At 38.2% G+C, this 22,316-nt stretch overlaps 2 protein-coding genes across 8 annotated transcripts in view; one reads left to right on the top strand and one right to left on the bottom strand.

Moving 5' to 3' along the window:
• Nucleotides 1-11,076, bottom strand: part of LOC121426329 (rac GTPase-activating protein 1-like) — a 30,369-nt gene extending 19,293 nt beyond the window's left edge. For 6 of the 7 annotated variants that reach the window (XM_041622589.1, XM_041622591.1, XM_041622593.1 and 3 more), the window contains exons 1-5: nt 10,978-11,076; nt 4,901-5,065; nt 3,839-3,980; nt 3,304-3,364; nt 2,603-2,875 (exon numbers count right to left, since the gene is read on the bottom strand). In XM_041622589.1, coding sequence (XP_041478523.1) covers nt 2,603-2,875; nt 3,304-3,364; nt 3,839-3,980; nt 4,901-4,994 — 570 coding nt within the window. In that variant the 5' untranslated portion in view covers nt 4,995-5,065; nt 10,978-11,076. The remainder of the gene's footprint in view (nt 1-2,602; nt 2,876-3,303; nt 3,365-3,838; nt 3,981-4,900; nt 5,066-10,977) is intronic. The other variant, XM_041622596.1, reaches the window with a different exon arrangement.
• A 101-nt stretch (nt 11,077-11,177) lies between these two features.
• LOC121426330 (ATP synthase subunit beta, mitochondrial) lies at nt 11,178-21,929 on the top strand. The gene is made up of 10 exons (XM_041622597.1): nt 11,178-11,351; nt 13,081-13,257; nt 14,294-14,468; nt 16,782-16,903; nt 17,210-17,394; nt 18,208-18,366; nt 19,278-19,400; nt 19,933-20,145; nt 20,585-20,786; nt 21,274-21,929. Exons 1-10 carry the CDS (start codon nt 11,234-11,236, stop codon nt 21,369-21,371), a joined length of 1,572 nt encoding a protein of 523 aa, XP_041478531.1. The 5' UTR covers nt 11,178-11,233; the 3' UTR covers nt 21,372-21,929.
• The last annotated feature ends 387 nt before the right edge of the window (nt 21,930-22,316 follow it).

Below are 22,316 nucleotides of genomic sequence, written 5' to 3'. Positions count from 1 at the left end.
AATCTAATAATTATACAATTTCAATACAGTTGAGTGAGTTGTCTTTGAGATTACATGACTGGCTACTAACATACTTGATTCCATTGCATTTTCTCAAAAAATGGGGGGAAAACTACAAAACACGAAAATTCCTTGAAAAATTTGAATATTTGCATAATTAATTAGATAAATAAAGAATGATAATAAATATCACAAATTTGACAACGCATTCTTGTAAAATACATGAGACACCCACGGACCAAATTTGGATGTTGTTTGAAGGTTTGCATGGTGGCATGTACAATTGCTGATGTGGTTTACGGTACACCATGTGGAGTGTTATAGAAGCAGTGGATAGAAGAAGAGAAGGAAGTGGATAGGCGAGAAAGTGGAGATTTGAGAATAGAGTATTCTTTCTTGAGAATAGTCCTGAAAAGGACTGTAAACCAGAAGGAATATTGAGTGAGAACAGCTTGAGTAGTAGAGCTGATGAGGAGATGCTGGCTTGCGTCGGCGAGTAGAGATGATGAGTAGTAGAGAGACTCGACGTTTCGGATAGGTTGACTGTCCGTCTTCAGGAGTGTGCGTTGGCGGCCTCTTTGGAGAAGACGGACAGTCAACCTGTCCGAAACATCGAGTCTCTCTTCTACTCATCATCTCTACTCGCCGACGCAAGCCAGCATCTCCTCATCAGCTCTACTACTCAAGCTGTTCTCACTCAACATTCCTTCTGGTTTACAGTCCTTTTCAGGACTATTCTCAAGAAAGAATACTCTATTCTCAAATCTCCACTTTCTCGCCTATCCACTTCCTTCTCTTCTTCTATCCACTGCTTCTATAACACTCCACATGGTGTACCGTAAACCACATCAGCAATTGGACCAAATTTGGTCGCAATCGGTCGATAAACAGCCGAGATCTGAGGGGAGGGGGCCTAATAGGCCCCCCGGGCTATGCAATTTCAAAATAGCCCGGGCTATATAGGGTTAAGAACTGTCAGAGATTAGATAATCTTATTAATACAGAGATAGTTAGAGCTTACCAGATGCATTTTTACCACTTTTCTTCATCACTATCTATATTGGCTCTTATAGTGATGAATATAGGATGCACATTTAGGTCTGCATAATTTTTCTACATATCAGAACGTATTGCAGGTGCGCTGAATTGTGAATTCCCCATAGGCAAGGGGTTCTCAAACTACGGCCCACGGCCGGAACCCGCCCCGCGAGACTGCATGCTGTTTTCGTTTTTTTTAACACTTTTAAGTCACAACATGAAACATATGCTCAACATGATTACACTGTGTATGCATGAACGGCAGTCAAATTACTTTGACTTTTAAACAAATCTTAGTGGAGTCTTTTCTGTATGTTCTACTTTCTTGTTAGATGACCAGCGCTGCGCTACATTGAAAAAAAGTAGTTTCACATCAAACGTTGATAAACGTTGTAATTTGAAAACACTTGCGCACACATTCTAACACGCAATCAATTTGGTTAAAACGTATACTCAGTTGCCAGTTCAGTTCTGCGGATTTTCTCGGGGGTATATTAGTCGTCATTAATTATTAGCCAGGTCAAAATGGCATCAAATTCTCCAAAGAAAAGAAAGGTTGTTGTCATTACTGACTATCGCTATATTTTGAAATCTTTTCTAATTTTGCCTGTGTTCCATATGAAACTGTTACAAATTTGTTGGATTAAATTTTCCCAAAATATGGGCCAGATTGCACCAGAGAGCATCTACGACCCCGGCCGTAAGGGTCTTCGCACTTCGCGCACATTTTTTTCTTCTGAGTATCCACTTCACCCTGGCCCTTTCTGGTTTATTTAGAGTCTCATCTGGCCCTTCAAAAAAAAAGTTTGAGAACCCCTGCCATAGGCTTATGTTCAAAACTTGATGAGCAATAACGTGCTATTTTGTTCACTATGTAATGAACAATGATCATTAATGATTACAATGAATATATTGGATGGCTTTACTGTATGGGATACCAGGAAAGACGTACTCTCTAGTGCCAATATTGCATTCATCTACGATTCATGCAATATTTACAAGGAGAAAATCCTGTTGTACAACGTTTACTTAGCTTGTTGTACACGAGTGAATGGGAGACTGATGTTAACCATTCGTACCATTGCACACACGACGTACCATCCAAAATGTATTGTTGCACGGCTTTAGGTGACATCACGATACAAATTAATTTATTGCGCTCAGTAAAAATGAAGGTGAAATATGCGTATAGCCTGCTGGCTAAATGTGCAATGCTGCCCAAGATCATGTGCGCTTGTGGGATTTCACTTTCAATTTTCGTGCTCCTTTTTCATAGATAACTAAAGGGGAAACTCTTGTTTTTTTCCTGCTAGATTCCGAGGCGTTGTACAACACAAACAGCAATTATTCTTATCCGTGCAATGGTGCGCGATTTCGCATTTGGTGAAAGAAAGAGATGTTCTATTCAACTCAGCTAGCTTACGTCTCGTTGAATAGAGCATCTTTCTTACACTTCATGCGAAATCTCACACCATCGCACTCATGCCTATTCGCTATTTGTTTATTATCCCAATCTGAGCCATCCAATAGAATATAAATGCTTCGATTTTTTTATTGGGCATACCCTCTTCTTGCGATGCCACTTCTTGCCGTCTCTCAAGATCGACACGTCCAGCTCCTCTTCCGTGTGATCGAGATCAAGGTCGGAGCCCGACAGGAGGTCAGCGGACTTCTCATTGATGCAAGAGAGACGCTTGTGGGGGGAGCCCGTCCCCGGCTGGGGCGTGCCTGCGTTGTGGCTGAGGAACATGAGCGATTCACGCTCCTTCTCAGTCAGCGTGTTCATCTTGTTGTTGTCGTTGGTGAGGAGTTCGCGGATCAGGGCGATCTGGCGTTCCTGTTGAGAGGTTGAAATGGAAATGTCAGTATAGTCAAAACTAGAATCAGACAAATCAATGTTCACTTGATTGGGTGAATGATTCATGATGGCAGGAGACATCTTCAAAACAGTCGGAGATCTGGGCTTAACAATGCAAAGCATAGTGACTAATTGCAGGACTGGTTTTCACAACTGATTGCATTGATTATTAGCAAAAAATCAATCATAACAATGCATTGTATGATCGATCACAATGTTTGTTTGATGTATCACTGGGGCACTGCTCATGCCCCTTTCCTTGACCATTTTTTTTTTTGGGGGGGGGGGTGCAAATTTGTTTACTTTCACAGAATATGCCCTCCGCTGATTTGTAAATTCCTGCATCTGCCATGCAATATCCATTAGATACTTTCACTGTAGTACACTTAAAAAATTATATTACTTACTAGATCTTCTTGTGATGATTCAGCCTTCTTTCTCCTTGACATCTCAGATTCTAACTGATTTCTGGAGGTGATGAAAACGGGGAAACTCTTTCAATAGGAATCAAAACAAATATCTGTCAATGTCATTTATTTACTAATCTTCAATAATATTTTGTAGCATTCATATAGAAGAAACAGAATGATGAATGTGTCTGATATAATCTGAGAGAACTGTTAGGTATGTACTGTAAATTGTAAAAAACTACAATATACTGCAACCATGAAAATGTTTGCATGACTGATTATTATTATCATATTTTAAAAACTATTAAATGGAAAATTATCAATAAATTCTTGTGAATCCTTGGAGGTTTACGTACATTACTACTGCTAGAAGATGAATAGGAGGAAAGAAAAGAAAAAGAGGGCAAAGAGGAAGTTAGAGAAAGAGCAAGAAGAAAAAGAGAAGAGGAAAAGGAAGATGGGAAGGAGGAGAGGACGAACAAGAAGAAAGAAGGGAAGAGGAAGAGAAAGAAGAAGGGGGAGAAAAATGTACCTTGCATGTTTGAGTTTGGTTAGGAGTGCATCCCTCTCGGCTCCCAGCTTCAAACTCTGTTCTCTTCCTCCCATCCTATCCTGTTCGACGGCAAGCAATCTCTTCCGACACTCCTCCTGGTTCTTCACACATATCATAAACTCTGAAGATTGTAAAGAAAACACATAAAAGTATAAGCAGGGTGCTACATAAGCACTTGCCCGGGGCAAGTAAAAGTTAGAGACGGGCAAGTGTTTTGAGGTAAAGACCAAAAACTACTTGCCCGCATTGGGCAAGCAAATGACCAAAATGAGGGTCGATATGATATTGACCCTTATTTTGGCCATGGCAAGCAAGATAAAATCTCTTTGGATAAAGAAATATAACAAGATAGATCAGTTCATGTCAAAAGAGAGAAAAAAAGGTTAATTGTTTGTAAAACCCAAATACATGTAATTTCTTTTGAATAGGTAAAACTTTTTTCAGGCAAGTGAAATAGATTTTCGGGCAATTATATTACTTAAAATATTTAAGAATTTACTTGCTCGACTGGGCAAGTGCTTCTGAAAAGGTATGTAGCACCCTGGTATAAGTCACACTATTTTAAAACTCTGAATCATGAGTGACCCTCACTGAACTGTACTTCATAATTGTTGTAATCATGTCTTTATTGAATACAAGATAAACATCATGTACCAGTACAGCATAAGAGGTCCATGGCTCTATTCTGATTGTATGAAAGGTCTATCACAAATGTACAATACATTATTACAATCATATCGCATAGATATACACATTCAATACAGTTAAAACAGCAAATTTGTAATAAAATATGATTGTGCACATTTTAGATGGATAACACCACCATCCAGTTTTCCTTGTCTTCTTACAAAGAAAAATCAAAGGCAGATCTAGAAATCAAGGTCTAAACTCTTGCAGTGTATCTTCTAGGAATAGACAAAATGAAATGAATCAAGATACAGTAATTCAATTCAGCAATGAAATTTTACTTAAATTGTATAAGTCTGAAACATGCATGTACTGTAATAAATCTTAACTGAAATCCAAAGATGTTCAACCGACCTTCTTCGCATCCTTTTGACAATATGGATGAATAGTGGACAATTTCATCAAAGGCAGCCACCAGAGACTTGGGGTTCCTCGCCAGGGTCGTCATGACGAGGCGATGCTCTCACTTCAATCAGGAAACTTTTGGAAGGTTGATCTAGCTATAGTCCACCACTACACCTGTAATATGTGAAATCAGGATTGAAATGGGTAAACAAAATAATAGTAAGGGCAATGAATGACCTTTGTTGGAAATGAAAATAAAGATATCAACTTCTGACAGAATAAGGGATGTATCTCCTCAATCTTCCTAGACCCCAGTTCAACGAACTTCATAATCAACAATAATTGATCTTTTAAAGAAAATATAGAATTGTTGAGTTGACATAAAATAAAGATTTGCCATAGACTGTGCCCAAGATCACCGACTCGGCAGGTAGATTGTGTCTGTGGTCCAGTGCAGTAGCATACGAGACACAGACATGACAGAGACAAAGCCTGCTGGGAATGCTGACAGACTGACTGCTCTGCAAGACAATTCTTCCTTCTGTAGAGCTTATATATGGAGAGTAAAGCTGTACTGGAAAAAATGCAGTGTGTCCATTCTCTCAGAATGATTGGCCCATGAACTTTGCAATAAACTGATTTTACAGGCTCTGTCTGCGACTTGGAGTAATTGTTTAAAGTCCCTAGCATCAGGCAATTAATTCAGGCTGGGAGATACCAAGGTCGAACTTCAACAACATCAGGTCCATTCAAATTTCAAAGGCTATCGCCAGTTTCGCCACATGCCACAGCACTACACAGTAGATCTAACAGGTTCAAATCATGCTATGGCTTCCTGACCCAGCTCAGCCTCAGGGATGTACCGACCGGACTTGCCCTATAGGCCTACCGAGGCGCACAGGACAGCTAATATGGGAGACTGTTTCCCAATCTCCAATATCAGAGTCTCTGTAAAAAATTTTGGTATCCAATTTCAGAGATAGTCTCTGATTTGGGAGATCAATTTTCTATGTTTTACTTTTGCTGCATAAAGATTATTTTGGCAGCAAGTGGAAATATAATAGGCAGATCTATTCTTCATGAGTGCTTACCCCTTTTACCATCTACATGTACTTCAAAAACTCACCATCTGGTGAAAGGACATGTCTTATACTGAGGTGCACAGGACAGCTAATATGGGAGACTGTCTCCCAATCTCTAATATCAGACTCTCTGTAAGGAATTTTGGTATCCAATTTCAGAGATAGTCTCTGATTTGGGAGATCAATTTTCTATGTTTTACTTTTGCTGCATAAGGATTATTTTGGCAGCAAGTGGAAATATAATAAGCAGATCTATCTATGAGAATTTACCCCTTTTACCATAGATACTTTAAAAACTCACCATCTAATTTTGTTTTCATAAGGATTTTTTTTGGTCAACCACACAAAACAAATGTCTTGTCTGACTTGGGTTAAGTTGGCATAGATCTACATGTAATGTAGACCTGCAGGCTTGCTGCACTCCGCCAACATGAGCTTCTAATGGATTTCTTATCTCAGAGACAAAATTTTGGGTGGAAAAAAATATGCTCTTATCATGCTTTGGTATTGTTTCTTTTGTCCTATCAAAAAGCAAGTAAGTAATACAAATATGGGAAATTATCTCCCATATTGGTTGTGTATTTGTAGATCTAGATGTCTACACTGTACCTTTTTAAATCTAACAGTTAATGCTTAATGCCTGCTTAAACATGTAAAAATAATTGATCTTGATCAGATATCAGCTGTATAGGTGCTGGTCCAAAAGTTGGGATTGTCCCTGAAAACAATGATATCCTCATAAACCAAGACAAATGGTGGCTTGATAAATTGAGATTGTCCTTGTTTCAGGGAGTTCGATGACTTTCTGAAATCTTGAAGGAATCCCAACAAATTTGATATCATTTAATGCTTTTGAAATAAGAAAAATAATGGTGCTTCAATCAATATTGATGGAGATATTCCGATTTACAGTACAGGGAAAAACATGCAGATTTTGTTCTGTAAAAAAATATTAAAGGCTTGTTTGAGTGGGGAGAAAGTGGCTTTTTGAAATCTTGAAGGAATCCCAAAAAATTTGGTGCCATTGGAAAGCTTGTGAAATAAGAAAAAGACCGGGTCATAAATCGCCCCATGATGTCAAATATTGACAGAGATATTTCTGTTTAAAGGGGAGAATGTGCAGATTCTTTTAACAGCAAAAGTGCAATGCGCTGCTATGCCCTTCAAGGCATGCCCTTGAATTATACATCAATTATTAATCATTTCATCTATAAAACTTCAAAGTTTCTCATGGTATAGGTTTCTATAGGGTTTTTCCTCCTTTTATGCCATTTGGCTTTATACTTGTTTTATACATGGGCACACAGCCAGATACAAATTCTGAAAGTGGAATTTCACCAAACTCTCACTTGTTTATGGGGACAGTTTTTTTTCACTTATCCATGCGGGACAAAGACAAAGGGTTCCTCTTCGATCGCTGGTGCGTCTGTGTACCCTCAGCTGTAGCTGACTGTGATCGAAGAAGAACCTGGCTGATCCTGATCTTTTGTCATCAAAATTCGCTATTTTCCAGCATATTTTTCGAAAAGGTGGCAAGCTGATTTGTATTTAATATTATAAATTTATCTTTCATTTCTTCCCTTTTCCCCCATCAAAAAGCAAAATTTGGGAGTAATAAGTAGCATAAGAGTTAAGGTGTCGGCGTAGCCCCCCCCTACCATGCCTACCTCGAGCGAAGTTCATGCAGGCTCCACTTCACTTCACTACCGCCACACTTCGCTCCACCTACTCCGGTAGGTGGAGCGTAGTGTAGCGGTTGTGAAGTGAAGTCTGCCAGAACTTTGCTCGAGGTACCCCCCTCCCTTACAAGCCCAATTGACAATGGCCGTAATGACACTGAAGTGAAAGAGCCGCGAAGGCGGAGCCAGACAAAAACTCAGCGGAACATAAATAATAGCTATATTACATAATTTTTTTTTTAAATACAGACAAATTATACATCACTTGAAAGGTTTTTTCAAGACAAATTCAATGGTGAAGACCAAATTACAATTGGAGCACCATAACTGAAGATATGGCCTCTTAAAGGGACGCTATACGCGGAACTTTTCTGCCACCCAAGACAAGTACCCATGTCCCATTGGGTGGCAGATCTACAGGTACTTGTAGATCTAAGAAACTTCCATACTTTTTTTTCATGTAGGTTACTAAGTTAATTTGACTAAAATGCAACACAAGAGGTGATCTTGTAGAGCATGGCTGTGTTACATATGTACCTTCATATTTTTCTTATTCAAACAGCTTCTATTTGTGAAAATATAGTATACAAGAAGAAAGATAACAAATTTGAATAGGACAAGTGCATGGGACGCTTTGCGTTGTTAAAAAAAATAATCAACTCTTGGGGGTCTCAATCCTCAACAGACTTTAATCAGAAAATAAAAATGAATGTCCCACTATACTTCCCGGTATCTGTAAGATTTATATCATTCAAAAGTAGAAAATTAAGTTTTGCAAGTAATTTTTTTTTTCTTTCTGTTTGTCCATGTTCACTCTGTATTCTGTATAATTACCATGATGTCTCAAACTTGTTTGCAGATTCGAGAATGCGAGATCAGACAGCTGGAGCTGCAACAGTAGCCAGAAATGTACTTCACTGCTTAGAATTATAGAATATATTAACATTAAATATATTGAAATATATAAAGTTAAAAAGCAAGTCTCTGACATTATCTGAATTTCTACTACATTTAAAATCACATTTACAAAATAATCTCCCTCCTAGTAAACATAATAAATCAGGGACCCATTATTGTGTACATCATGTGAATTGATGAGACACAGCTTATTGATATGATGACACAAAACAACAGAATATAGATATAGTCATGTATCTACCGGGTATTCATTTTAATACCAGTACCAGGCAGCAGTCAATGCATGGTCTGCGCCTAGCCTGTACACCATGAAAAAAAAATGAGACTGGAATTAAACATGCTTTAATTCCCGCCTGTTTTTTTTTTTTTGAAATATTAAGGTGAAATTATCATTAATTTATCATCAATACACATAATTCATGCAGAAATCAAATGCACAACTTATCACCTACAACTAATTTCAATGGGTTTAACAATAACATACATGCATCAAGTACCACACCCACGGCCACCACGCCCACTCACTCCTTTCGGTCAGCCATGTCACCAAAATCACACTCTAGGCGGCACAACATGGGCTTGCATTCGCCTCTTGCGCAGCTATGCGACACATTCTTATATATCAAAGTTAGATTTTCTGATACAAATACACTTCAAAGAATGATATTTGACTGTTCCCTGGGAAATTTTCTTTTTATACGGCTTTGAAGAATAGAGAAACATGATTTACCTTAAGTGTCCAAAAAACTCCTTTTTGTAACGAAAAACATTGCCGACATTGAACTGAAATCGTCACTAACTTGTAGAAGAAAGTCTGCCGATTTTAATGATACATAACACATGGTTATTTGATGCCCCTAGAGGGTGTCAACAAGTAAAAGTAACTTGCAAGATTAACCCGGTTCTGGAGTCATATTTTCCAAAATGGCGACTTCCATCGTGTGACGACGGACAGGTGGTGCTCTCGAAAACGGCCTTAAAAACATTTTAAAGATGCAAATGTGAGTAAATTGACTAGAAATAAGAAGTTTAGATAGAATAGAAAAAGATCGTAACATTTTATGAAAAAAGGATTTGAAATGTTGATACACTGGCTCAATGAATTTTGCCCATTTTGTGTGTTGGCAGAATAGGAAATGTGTTTAACGCGAACCCGTTGCGATCGCTATAAATAACAATATCCTCGACAGAAATAGACCTAGGCAGACTGCAGTAGTCTGATGAGTCACTATCATTCAATCGTCAAGATACATATACATCACATGCGGGTTGGACCCGACGATCTCTGAACCAAGCGGAGGGATGAGAACAGAGAGAGAGAGTAGGCTATTTATCTGTGACAACGGGGCGTGACAAAATGTGACCATGCCCATGATGATATTAGTCAGAATTAGTCTTAGTTAGAATAGAGTGACCTCATCTGTCAGTAGAGGCGCATGGCCAATATGGGAGACTCTCTCCAAAACTAAAGGGGAGACAATCTCCCACATTTGAGACTTGCTTTGCAAAAGGACAAAAGAAACAACACCAACAAAAGCATGATTTTTTCCACCCAAAATTTTGTCTCACTGAGGTTAGAAGCCATGGAAGCCCATTTGTTAATTGTGTGTGATTGACAACAAAAATCCTTATCAAAACAAAAGTAGACGGTGAATTTTTAAAGTAGACGGTGAAAAGGGGTAATTTTTCATGAGGAATCTGCTTATCACATTTTCATTTGCCGCCAAGGTAATCCTTTTGCCGCAAATTTAAACATAGGAAATTGGTCTCCAAAACTGGAGACTGTCTCTGAAATTGGATACCCAAATTCTTCACAAAAGTCTTTGATATTGGAGATAATCTCCTACATTGGAGAAAGTCTCCAATATTGGCCGTGCGCCTCTACTGCCTGTCCTCAGGCAGTACTTTGATGAAACTTTGTGAAGTTTGTCTTTGTCTTTGTCAATGATTAGGCCTAATTGAATTTGAAATTGATTTCAAAAAATATTTAGACTCTGATTCAGCCTAGAAATCTAGATTTTTACTACCTGTAGTTTTTATTTAAGTTTGTATTTATGGTTGAAGTTTGATGAGTTTTATGTGAATATTGTGTTAATGATCGAATTCAATATGACAAGCGTTCGGCAACGACCTGACTCGGCCTCGGCTCACTGCTATTGCTGCTAAAATAAAGCTGCTCAGCCTCAGCGCACCTCAACTGTCGTGATCGGGACGGCTACGGCCGGGGGAGCTGTGAATCTTCGATTCGAATGGGCTCGAAATCGGAGGGTGGTCCTCTAGCAGATGGCTTTTTCAATCGTAAAATTGGATTTTCAATAATTCACAATAACCTGCATTGTACCCACATAAAATAAAAATCATGTATAATATATTACAAAAAAATCAAACATAAATATCGATACAGTACCTAGAAAATCAAATATTCAGTTGCCTTTGTAACGTAGTTTTTGTCGAGTCCAACGGCCCATTCATTCATTCATTTCACGCGCTACCAAAAATATCAATAATCGCATTGGATCAGCTGCAGCCAATCACAGCGTAGCTAGGCTGTCACGTGGTACTTGACCCTTTTAGCACGACATCGCTCGGGTGCTCCGAAATGTGCCGATACATTCCGGAAACCGGTGCAGTGTGCGTGACCCCTGGAAGAATTTCACATCGCCATGTTTAGCAGGGTGGCAAAGACAAGTTTTTCGGCCTTAAGAGCCGCCAAATCACAATTTTCACACTCATTATCACAACAGACGAGTACATCATGGCTACCAGCAGCAACATGTAGCAGTAAGTTAATTAAGAAATCACTATATCATTGTCTATTTCATCGTTTTAAAATGCCGGCTGATTTCGGTTTCGTGCATGTCTGAAGTGAATGGAGATTGTGTGTGTACTGAGAGCGGGTGGCATGTGTGGCAAGAAGGAGTTGTGTGCATGTGTGCAATGCAATTAATGTCATGCAAATGGCAATTACCATGTTCATCAGATAATGATTATTTCATGCAATACTCATTGAATTGGCAATTAATACATCAAACTGTATTTAACTTTTAAGTTGGTTTTGTTCTGTGTCCTGTGATGATTACCCGGTAAGAAGTTCAGTTGTTGCTAGCCATCTTTTTTTGTTGTAGGCCTAGGCCTAATTAAAAAAATAAAAAGTTTGAATAGATTTGAGAAATTTCATCATAAAAAAAGTTGGGAGGGGGGGAGCAGTTGTTGAAAAATGGAGTTCCGTGCTGTGCTATAGCCAAAACATGCCGAATTCTTAACTCAAGGGGAATCTAGCCTTGGTCATAAAATGTTGAAAAGGAGAAAAATAAATTGAACAGCATGGTGAAAGTCGGACAAGCATTGATTTCTGTCTGCTTAAAAAAGTGAGATTGCTAAGATTACCGTTAACCCTCTGTAAATTTCATATGGACAACTGGGTAAGTAAATTATCGCAAGAGGCAAGTTAGTGTGCAATTTTTTTTAGCGACATGAATGCATGTGTCTCAAAATAAAGTCATTCACACATTTTACATTTTGATACACACTTAGCTTAAACAGATATTTGAACCTGATGAAGAAAGTGGTGGTGATCAATAATCTATAAAATGGGGGGGGGGGGTTAATGAGCAGGAGTAAAATCAAGGCAAGAACAAGGAAATTAAAATGTGATGGAAAGGGGAAAAGAATCAGAAAAAATGTATAAACCTTAACTCCACATGTAACTTGTCAATTTGGACCTTTTGGACATTAAACTTGTTATAAAGGACAAGTTTAAAGTGGGACTATGAATATGGGTATTTGGCATGAATGAGACAAACAGAAGAAGAAAAAAAAATGAAAAGGACAATTTTTTATAACATTACATTTAACCCTTTTATTAATTTTCTGTATTGAAAGGCCATTCATATATACATGCATGAAAATTATGGACGTGAAAATTCAAATGAAAAAAAATACTGAAAAATAGATTAGGTAGAAGAAATGTTATGTATAAGAAGTTTAGATGGTCAAGATAAAAAATATTGCACACAATTTTTAAGAAATTCTAGGAATTGACATTTTTGTACATCATGATAAAATGTGTTGGTGTAGTAGTGCAAAAATGACAGAAGCTGAAGTATAATACTATGAATAAATGATCTTCTGTTCTAATTTACTGTTTGGTTAGAGGCTGAATTTAAGAATCTTTTACAAAACAAGTACAAGAGTATATAATCAATAATATCAATCCCATAATCGATCCCATAGTTACATAATGCTAACAGAATTAAAATGTAAATTTTCAGAAAAAAACAAATGTCTAAAGAGAGGAGTGTCATGATTTTTTTTTAAAACAAGTATGGAACAATTAATTCATATGAAAAATAGAATGTTCATTTTAAAGCACTCATATTTACTAAGTACACACTGGATTAAACTAGTAAAAATAGTTTGTTTATTGCTGAAGTATTTGCAAAAATGAATAATTGTTCAATGAATTAAAATATGCATCATTGTATATTTTTTCCTTTTTTTTCAATTTCAGGAAGATCATATGCAGCTGAGGCAAAGACTTCAGCGGCACCAGTTACGGGTCAGATCGTGGCTGTCATTGGAGCCGTCGTCGACGTCCAGTTCGAGGATGACCTCCCACCCATTCTCAATGCCTTGGAGGTCCAAGGAAGGTCAACAAGGCTGGTGTTAGAAGTTGCACAGCATCTTGGTAAGAAGGGATTGAAAAATCATTAAAAGATCAGGGTTTATCTTGGTTCCTGTGGCTTAAAGGTATTGTTTAACTTTGTGAGCAGCCGATTTAAAAAATTCTCAAACCAAGATGAAACTTGTGTACAAGTGCATGTATTAGAACTAATAAACCCTGAAAACAACCATTACTGAGAATGAAAAGCTAAAACTACAAGGCAAACCCCGATTTTGTAAATAGGCGTCTTATAGACACCTAAATAGTACACATAAGTGTATGGGATTAAATTAAGATGGTGTTTCCGGTCACTTTTTATTTCAATTTTTGAAGCACTAAATAATCATTTTCGAACGCAATTTTTTCTGGGCTTCATTTTTGGAACATATCACAGACACAGGTGACAAGTGTGACCTTCTAGCTCAGATTTTTTTAAAGTCAAACCAATGTTAAACAATCACTTTAACCTAACTGCATCCATTGTTAAAATTAGACATGTAACGGTACATGTAGCTTCAAACGGGCTGCACAACATGAAATATGATTTTGCATATGGTAAGAAAAGAAACAAATAGTACGAATAGGAAAGAAAGAACAAAGAAAAAAGTGGTCTGGGTCACGTACATGGACTAATTTTGCTTTACAAATTTGAATGGCATTTTTGGTCGTAAGAGAAAAGCTCTCAACTAAGTATTGAACAGTCCTACAATGTATGTAAAAATGTGCTATACAAAAGACTTAATGCATAGCAGTCTTTCAAAATGTGGAGCAAATTGCAATGCGATACCAGGAAAAATGTTCCCTCATGTAACTTAGTACATGTATATTACTTTTCTTTAAATGGGAGAAAAATGATTTTAACTTCAAAGGGTCATTTTGCATCTGATGAAAATACCCTTTCGCTGCACCCGTCTGCCAACCCTGAAAACAAGATGATTCTATAATTGAGGGAATTACAAAATAAACAGGTAGTAGGAATACTTGGAGAATGAAATCTAATGAAGTTGATGGGTATCAAGTGAACAGTTTTGTAACGCTTGGAAAACATTTCTTTGTGCAGGTGAGAACACAGTCAGGACAATTGCCATGGACGGCACAGAAGGTCTGATCCGAGGCCAGAAGTGTGTCGACTCCGGCTCCCCCATCAGCATCCCCGTCGGCCCCGAGACGCTGGGACGCATCATCAATGTCATTGGTGAACCCATCGACGAGAGAGGACCAATTCCAACAGACAGGTGTGTAGTCGAAAATGCAAGAGTTGCTGACCAAGATGGTGGTTTCAGGCTTCTTGCTGACAAGGTTTATACTTTGTCTATAAGCAGTTGGTCTACTTCTCAAAAATCTAAAATCTCACCTACTTGGTGTAATACTGTCAGTTTGGTCATATTTCTGATTGATGCTCATAGCACAGGGTCTAGGACCCACTTGGTCTAACTCCAAATCAATCTAATGCCCAGCATGAACGATTTATTTAAAGGACAAGTCCACCCCAACAAAAACTTGATTTGAATAAAAAGAGAAAAATTCAATAAGCATAACACTGAAAATTTCATCAAAATCGGATGTAAAATAAGAAAGTTATGGCATTTTAAAGTTTTGCTTATTTTCAACAAAATAGTTATATGAACGAGCCAGTTACATCCAAATGAGAGAGTTGATGACGTCACTCACTATTTCTTTTGTAATTTATTATATGAAATATGAAATATTTTCATTTTCTCGTCATTGTCACGTGGAATGAAGTTTCATTCCTCCCTGAACACATGGAATTCCATTATTTTAACATTTTGTGCTTCAGGCAAGGAGGTCCTAGTCGTCAAATTCGTAAAAATTGAAATATTGTATAATTCAAACAATAAAAAACAAAAGAAATAGTGAGTGAGTGACATCGACTCTCTCATTTGGATGTAACTGGCTCGTTCATATAACTATTTTGTTGAAAATAAGCGAAAGTTTGAAATGTCATAACTTTCTTATTTTACATCCGATTTTGATGAAATTTTAATCATTATGCTTGTCTGATTTTTCTCTATTGATTCAAATCAATATTTTTATGAGGTGGACTTGACCCTTAAGACACACATAGATGTGGAACCAAGTGGCGGCAAATCACAATAAATAGAGTTCCTGGCCAGGATTGTGGTTTCATGACACATGATTTTAGTAGCAGCTGCTAAGCAGTTGACGTTATTTACCTTCAGGGATTTATTTTACAAAATATACCGTAAGTAACGGTGTATTAACCGCACCTTTTTCTCGGCGGGATAGTAGCAAAAGTCGGGGGTGCGGTTTATACACGGTGACGGGTCTGAGCCAGCCCGCCGTAACCCCTCCCGTACATGTACGTTGTCTGCCAGTTCACAACACATCGAGTGGCCGGGCGTAGCCGCCCAGGCAATGTCGTTTTGAGGGGTATGAGCCGCGGGTAATGGGAATCGATTAATTAAATATTGTCCATAACAAACGCACCCACCTTCATGACACTAATTTTGACTTTATTCTCGATTCAAAGTAGTGAAGTTCCCTGGCTAATTTAAAAGAGACGCCAAGCACACTCGGTAATATTTTGTCACCGCTGAGTGAGAGTTGAGTGAGCTTAGAGATTGCGTTGTAATGTGGTTATAGTGCGACTTAAGCTGGCGCTATAGCTATTCAAAGTCCCGTTTCGCGCCAGCTTGTTTTTTTTCCTTCCTGTTTGCTTTTCATAAGATACCATGTAAGCCTAGCCACGCACGAGAGAGACGGCACAAAGCCGTAAAAAACAACTGGAAAAAATGTCAATTTCTTTGTTTCTTGAACCTTCCTGTAATCCCGTATCCAAAATTCATGCTAAGACATCAAATTTCTGAAATTGATTATGAGATTTTGATGCAAGAAATGTGAATGTTTCTTCCTCCTACGCTGGGAAAGACACAGATCATGATTTGATAAAATGTACTGGCATGACTGGTACTGTATCGTAGTTTGCAATGTACATGTAATGGCAGTGCTGTGTGTGTGTACACTGTGACTGTGAGGTGAGTGTATAAGTTACCAATATTGTCGGGATTGTTCTTTCTAATATTTGTAGATGAATTGATCAAGAACAGCAGATTTCCGCATACCGGTAATCTCTTTGGATACTTTGAAATCTTAAACTTAGTTTTGTTTCTTCGTACCTCAAATAAGCATGTAAATATGAGAAGAATTTTTTTTTTTTTTTTTTTTTTTTTTTTTTTTTTTTAGTCCAAAGTTGGGGGTGCGGTTTATACACGGGTGCGGTTAATACACCGTTACTTACGGTAAGGTGAAACGCCATACATGCTTTCAGTATTTGGAATTTCATGTAAAGATGATCAAATTCAGTTTTCAGCAGGAGTAATCTAGAAATTAGACAATATAATTATTCAGACTTGCACGTTTTTGCTGGTGGTGTTTGAAACAGCTTATATTGTCTGAGCAGTAATTATAAATCAGCACCTTTTTTTTGGGGGGGGGGGGTTTAAAGGGGTGCTTTCCACTGATATACTTTTCACAAAATTGCTGTTTCTTGTCCTTCCCTTTCACAGGAGATCAGCAATCCACGCAGAGGCTCCAGAGTTTGTAGAGATGAGTGTAGCTCAGGAAATCCTAGTAACAGGAATCAAGGTTGTAGATCTACTAGCCCCATATGCCAAGGGAGGAAAGATTGGTAAGATATCGTGACTCAGAGCCCTATATCTAATCATTAAATATTAGTCCGTGGTGAAAATAGATCCTTCAATCATTCTCTAATTTTGTCTAAGAATGAACAAAAAAAATAATACGTGCAGATATTCTTGCAGTTGGGAAAATAAAATTATTCAGTTGTGAAAATGGGTTCTGAAATTGTTTTCCCTTTTTTTTTGCCCAAGGATGGAAAAAATCTTGTTCTTTTGCGTTGGAAAGTGCAGGCTTCCTAGTGTGGCCTCGAGTTCATTTAACCCTGTTTTTGTAACCTTCCATCCGTGCTGTGTAGGTCTATTTGGCGGTGCTGGTGTAGGAAAGACTGTACTCATCATGGAGCTGATTAACAATGTTGCCAAGGCTCATGGAGGTTACTCCGTGTTTGCTGGTGTAGGAGAGAGGACCCGTGAGGGCAACGATCTCTACCACGAAATGATTGAAGGAGGTGTCATCTCACTCAAGGATGACACATCAAAGGCAAGTACCGGGGGGTGTTTCATGAAAGTTGTCAGCACTGACTTCATTGTCAGTGCTGACTATTTCACTGAAATCCTTGTTTTTGATTGGCTGAGAAGCTCTGGCCTCTGACAGTTACTATTGTAACTGTTGGAGAAATACATCTTACAGTGCTGACAACTTTTATGAAACGGTCCCCCTGCCTGTGTTAAAAATTGTGGACTGGTCCTAATGCACTTTTTCTGCTTTGTCTTCTTTCCTCATCCCACATGATCTAGCCCTTGGTCTACTAACCATTGGTCTAATTGCCAGTTGTAGCCCTTTTGAAATTTTGTCAAATTTCCATTTAGCTTTACCAATTTTGTCTAATATGCTGTTCTATCATATGGTGGTTACATGAACTAGTAATGAACCAAATTTTCATTTTAAGAATTAAATGTTGAGACCAACTGGACTTAATTGGTATGAAAATTAAGTGCTGTGTAGGCCATTTGGCATTATGACCAAAATAGTAAACTTCATTCAAATCTTTTCTGTTTTGTTATTACTTTAGCCTTGCTCATCTTTGTTACATGTAGGGGGTGTTGCAAGAAAATATTTGCAATCAATTGCAAATATTCTATTGTAAATTTACAATTGATTGATCAATTTAGATCAGATTACACTCTTGTTTCATGGAGCAGATTAGCAATCAATCACACATATTGATGTAGGGAATGGAAATAGGCTTGCACTTGATCGCAAGTTTCTTGCAATACCCCATCAGTCTTTAGACACAATTTGATCTATATCAAGTACTTTACTGATTTTATTTATTGCCTCTGTGTCCTGCAGGTAGCGCTGGTGTACGGACAGATGAACGAGCCTCCCGGTGCCCGTGCCCGTGTTGCCTTGACCGGTCTGACCGTTGCCGAGTACTTCCGTGACCAAGAGGGACAGGATGTGTTGCTCTTCATTGACAACATCTTCCGCTTCACACAAGCTGGATCAGAGGTGAGATCATTTCACCGTATCCCCGAAATAACTTTTCAAGTATTGCATGAAAATTTTGTTCAGGACCCAGTAACATAAAGCTTTGCAATTAATCGTGGATTGATTTTTACAATGATTATAATCATTAATGCAATCACTTGCGGAAGTCAGCCCTATGAACAATCATTGAATTTCATGTTACAGGCCTCCCTGACATGATTTCTCTGTTTTCGAGTTCATATGAAAAGTTATGCTCTCAAACTCTTATAGCATGAGTAGTTTATGATAAGTAAAAATGGGAGAAAAACAGGGCTCCGATGTACAAAGAGGTGGGTGAATTGTTAAGCTGTTTGTTTAACATTGGTTTGACTTTTAAAAAAATCTGAGCTAGAAGGTCACACTTGTCACCTGTGTCTAGAATATGTTGCAAAAATGAAGCCCAGAAAAAATTGCATTCGAAAATAATTATTTAGTGCTTCAAAAATTAGAAAATAAAGTGACCGGAAACACCATCTTAATTTCATCCCATACACTTATGTGTACTATTTAGGCGTCTATAAGACGCCTATTTACAAAATCAGGGTTTGCCTTGTAGTTTTAGCTTTTCATTCTCAATAATGGTTGTTTTCAGGGTTTATTAGTTCTAATACATGCACTGGTACACATGTTTCATCTTGGTTTGATAATTTTTTAAATCGGCTGCTCACAAAGTTAAACAATACCTTTAAGCTGTTTGTCGAGTAATGCATGACTTGAATATGTTCTTGAGTTCTAAGTCGGCTACACTGGGATGTATCATATAGCACAGGAAAGGGTCACCCATTATGTGTTTAGTCATTTGTAACTTGTAGAACAGCTTTATGAAATACCTACCCGTTTCTACTTCATGGATTATCCCTAATTTATAATTTGTTGCCTCACATCCCCTGCAGGTGTCCGCTCTGCTGGGACGTATCCCATCCGCTGTAGGATACCAGCCAACCTTGGCCACTGACATGGGTACTATGCAGGAGCGTATCACCACCACCAAGAAGGGATCCATCACTTCAGTACAGGTCAGTATTAACCTCTACATCATAGCGTTCTATGAGAGTGAATGGGTATTCATTCACTTTGGCCCGTATTCTCGGAAGAGGTTTTGATTGTACAAAACCATGAATTTTGTGTACATGAATACGCTTATTTCATCGCAGACACTGAGTAGAATCCAATGCTATGCGTGGTTTGTGGCAAAGGAGTCTAAAAGGGAAGCACAATGAGAAATCTGCATAAAGCATGGTTTGTTCACAATGGTACATTACATTTGAAACCTTTTCGAGAATACAGGCCTTTGTGTCGACATTGATTTAAATTCATTTGGATTCAGATCCAGATACATAGATTGGTCTGAAAGGATATTTTTTTCATCACGTAGAATGTTCATAGAGAATGATGTAAGACAACAAAATATTGTCACATTTATAATAATATGGCTTTATGGAAATAGAAACCCATAGGTTATGTCTTGCCTTCTTTTGACTGTCATACTTTTTGCATCTTTGGAAAGGATTCTAATAATTCTTTGATATTAAATAATTTCTTCATTAGGCTATCTATGTGCCCGCTGACGATTTGACCGATCCTGCCCCTGCCACCACCTTCGCTCATTTGGACGCCACCACTGTGTTGTCCCGTGGTATCGCCGAGCTGGGTATCTACCCCGCCGTGGATCCCCTGGATTCATCCTCCCGTATCATGGACCCCAACGTCGTCGGAGAGCGCCACTACTCCATCGCTCGTGGGGTACAGAAAATCCTTCAGGTTAGCTCACCCTATCCGCTTGGTTGCCATGTGTGGTATATGTTTGCAAACAGTTCTTTAGAGTTCATAACACCATATGGTTATTTATTTTTGTGCATGTGGAAAGGAGATGTTTTCATTGAAAACACATGTTATTCTTTAAAAAGATATTTTTTTAACATCTGTCAAAGTCTGTAAATGAAGCCAACACAGATTATGCACATGCATGTAAACTGCGAAGTTAGTGGCTATTTTTAACACTGGTGTCCAAGATTCCATGCTCTGTCAGTTGGAAAGTTCAACAATTTTGGTGCCATTTTGTCCAACACCAAATGTCTTTTTTCTTTGTAAAAAAGACCCCTTTAAACTATTATTTAATTTCATTAATAAAGTACCAGTTTGGTTTGGGATGTAATCATTCATCTGTGAATGCTTTTCATTTTTCACTGTACTCCCACAGGACAACAAGACCCTTCAGGACATCATCGCCATCTTGGGTATGGACGAGTTGTCCGAGGACGACAAACTGACCGTGTCCCGCGCCAGGAAGATCCAGAGGTTCTTGTCCCAGCCCTTCCAGGTTGCTGAAGTCTTCACCGGTAGTCCAGGAAAGCTTGTCTCATTGGCTGAGACCATTGATGGATTCGAGTCCATTGTCAAGGGTAGGTGTCTTTGCTGGGAGAAGTGTGGGTCTTTCACTTACTCTGGCCTTGCTAACATATGATAAGGGTGCCAGGATACAAGGAGTTTCACAGTTTTAAGTTTGACTAAAAATTGCAGTTGAATTCTGTGTTGCATGTGTGGATTGCATCCCCCCATTGGTAAGATCACACTGACTGGATGTGCTATAATGCTTAATAATCGATGAGATTATCTGTTTAATATATATGTGTCTAACATATGCATGTTGGCATCAAAAGCATAATTTTTAGTTGATTTACCGTTATTAGGAACCAGCCCCCATGAGATTGATTTAAAATCATGGTCGCTGAACGCAGTAATGAAATACGATTGTCTATTCTTTGACAGTGGAGTTATAATCTTCCAGAGATCTTGTGTAGATTCTATTATATTTGCTTTGTCGAGGAATGTAACATGTTAGAAGAGGTGCGCTAAGAATCTTGCCTTTCTCTTTTTCTTTTCTTCCAGGTGAATTGGACCATCTACCAGAGATTGCCTTCTACATGGTAGGCAACATCCAAGAAGTCAAGGAGAAGGCCGACAGGCTCGCAGAAGAACTGTCATAAATCATCCCCCCCCCCACGTTCAAAATCTAGAGCTTGCATGGCTACGGGTCCAAGACTAGCCCCACTCACTTGTTGTGGATATTCAGGGCTAGTTGACCAACACTGCCCGTGCCTGCGCCCAAAGAATTTATGTTGAGAGTTATAACTTATATCAAGATTTTTTTTCTTCTAAATTGTAAATGTGAAATACTGTAATTGCGAGTGAGGGAATTCCAATCTAGTGTACTTTTGCATATGAATCTGTCATTTTTCCTCCACGTTTTGCTTTTCATCCACAAGGAATTGTAAATTTCTCCATAATTATTCATCACAATTAGGGCAGTTTCTGCAACCTGCTGCATCGCTGATGCATGATTTTTAGATGTATTGTCTATCTAATGAAATGAGTACTTGGCAATCGCCTGGTCTTTTCCATTATAGATATTGAAATATCTTCACTTGTTTTTGTGTAGAGCCGTTCACGTATGACAGATGATTGGCATATATTTTGAATGGATGTTATAGAGCTTAACCGAACCCAGTTGCGATTGTGATTTCGTTGTGTGAACACAATCCCAACTGACCTTGAAAAAAGAAAAACAGTGTATTAAAAATTATTTGAAGGTTCATGAACCAAATTTGAAGGACTGAACTTGGTGTCTTTTTTTCCTAAGCTTGTAATTTTATTGAAGGAAGAAGTTATGGAGATAGATTGGAAGCGAGTAGTGAGGTGGTATCGATGTAAAATGAGAAACGAGAGATGAGAATTTTATTAAGAATATTAGAAGAGAAAAAATCCTTCAAAAGAGAGGGGAAGAGAGAGATTGGAAGAGTTTAAAAAAGTTAGTAACAAATGATTGTGCTCAGTGGCAGGTATCCAAGATAAAGAGCTTTGGCGTTGGACAACTGATGCTTGTACATGTACGTTCATTACATTAACAAATGGATCATCTTTTGTCAAGTATC

The sequence above is a fragment of the Lytechinus variegatus genome, chromosome 13, assembly GCF_018143015.1.
Source record: "Lytechinus variegatus isolate NC3 chromosome 13, Lvar_3.0, whole genome shotgun sequence".
NCBI lineage: Eukaryota > Metazoa > Echinodermata > Echinoidea > Temnopleuroida > Toxopneustidae > Lytechinus > Lytechinus variegatus.
The sequence above is the reverse complement of the archived record's forward strand: the minus strand, read 5'-3'. Positions and strand labels throughout refer to the sequence as shown.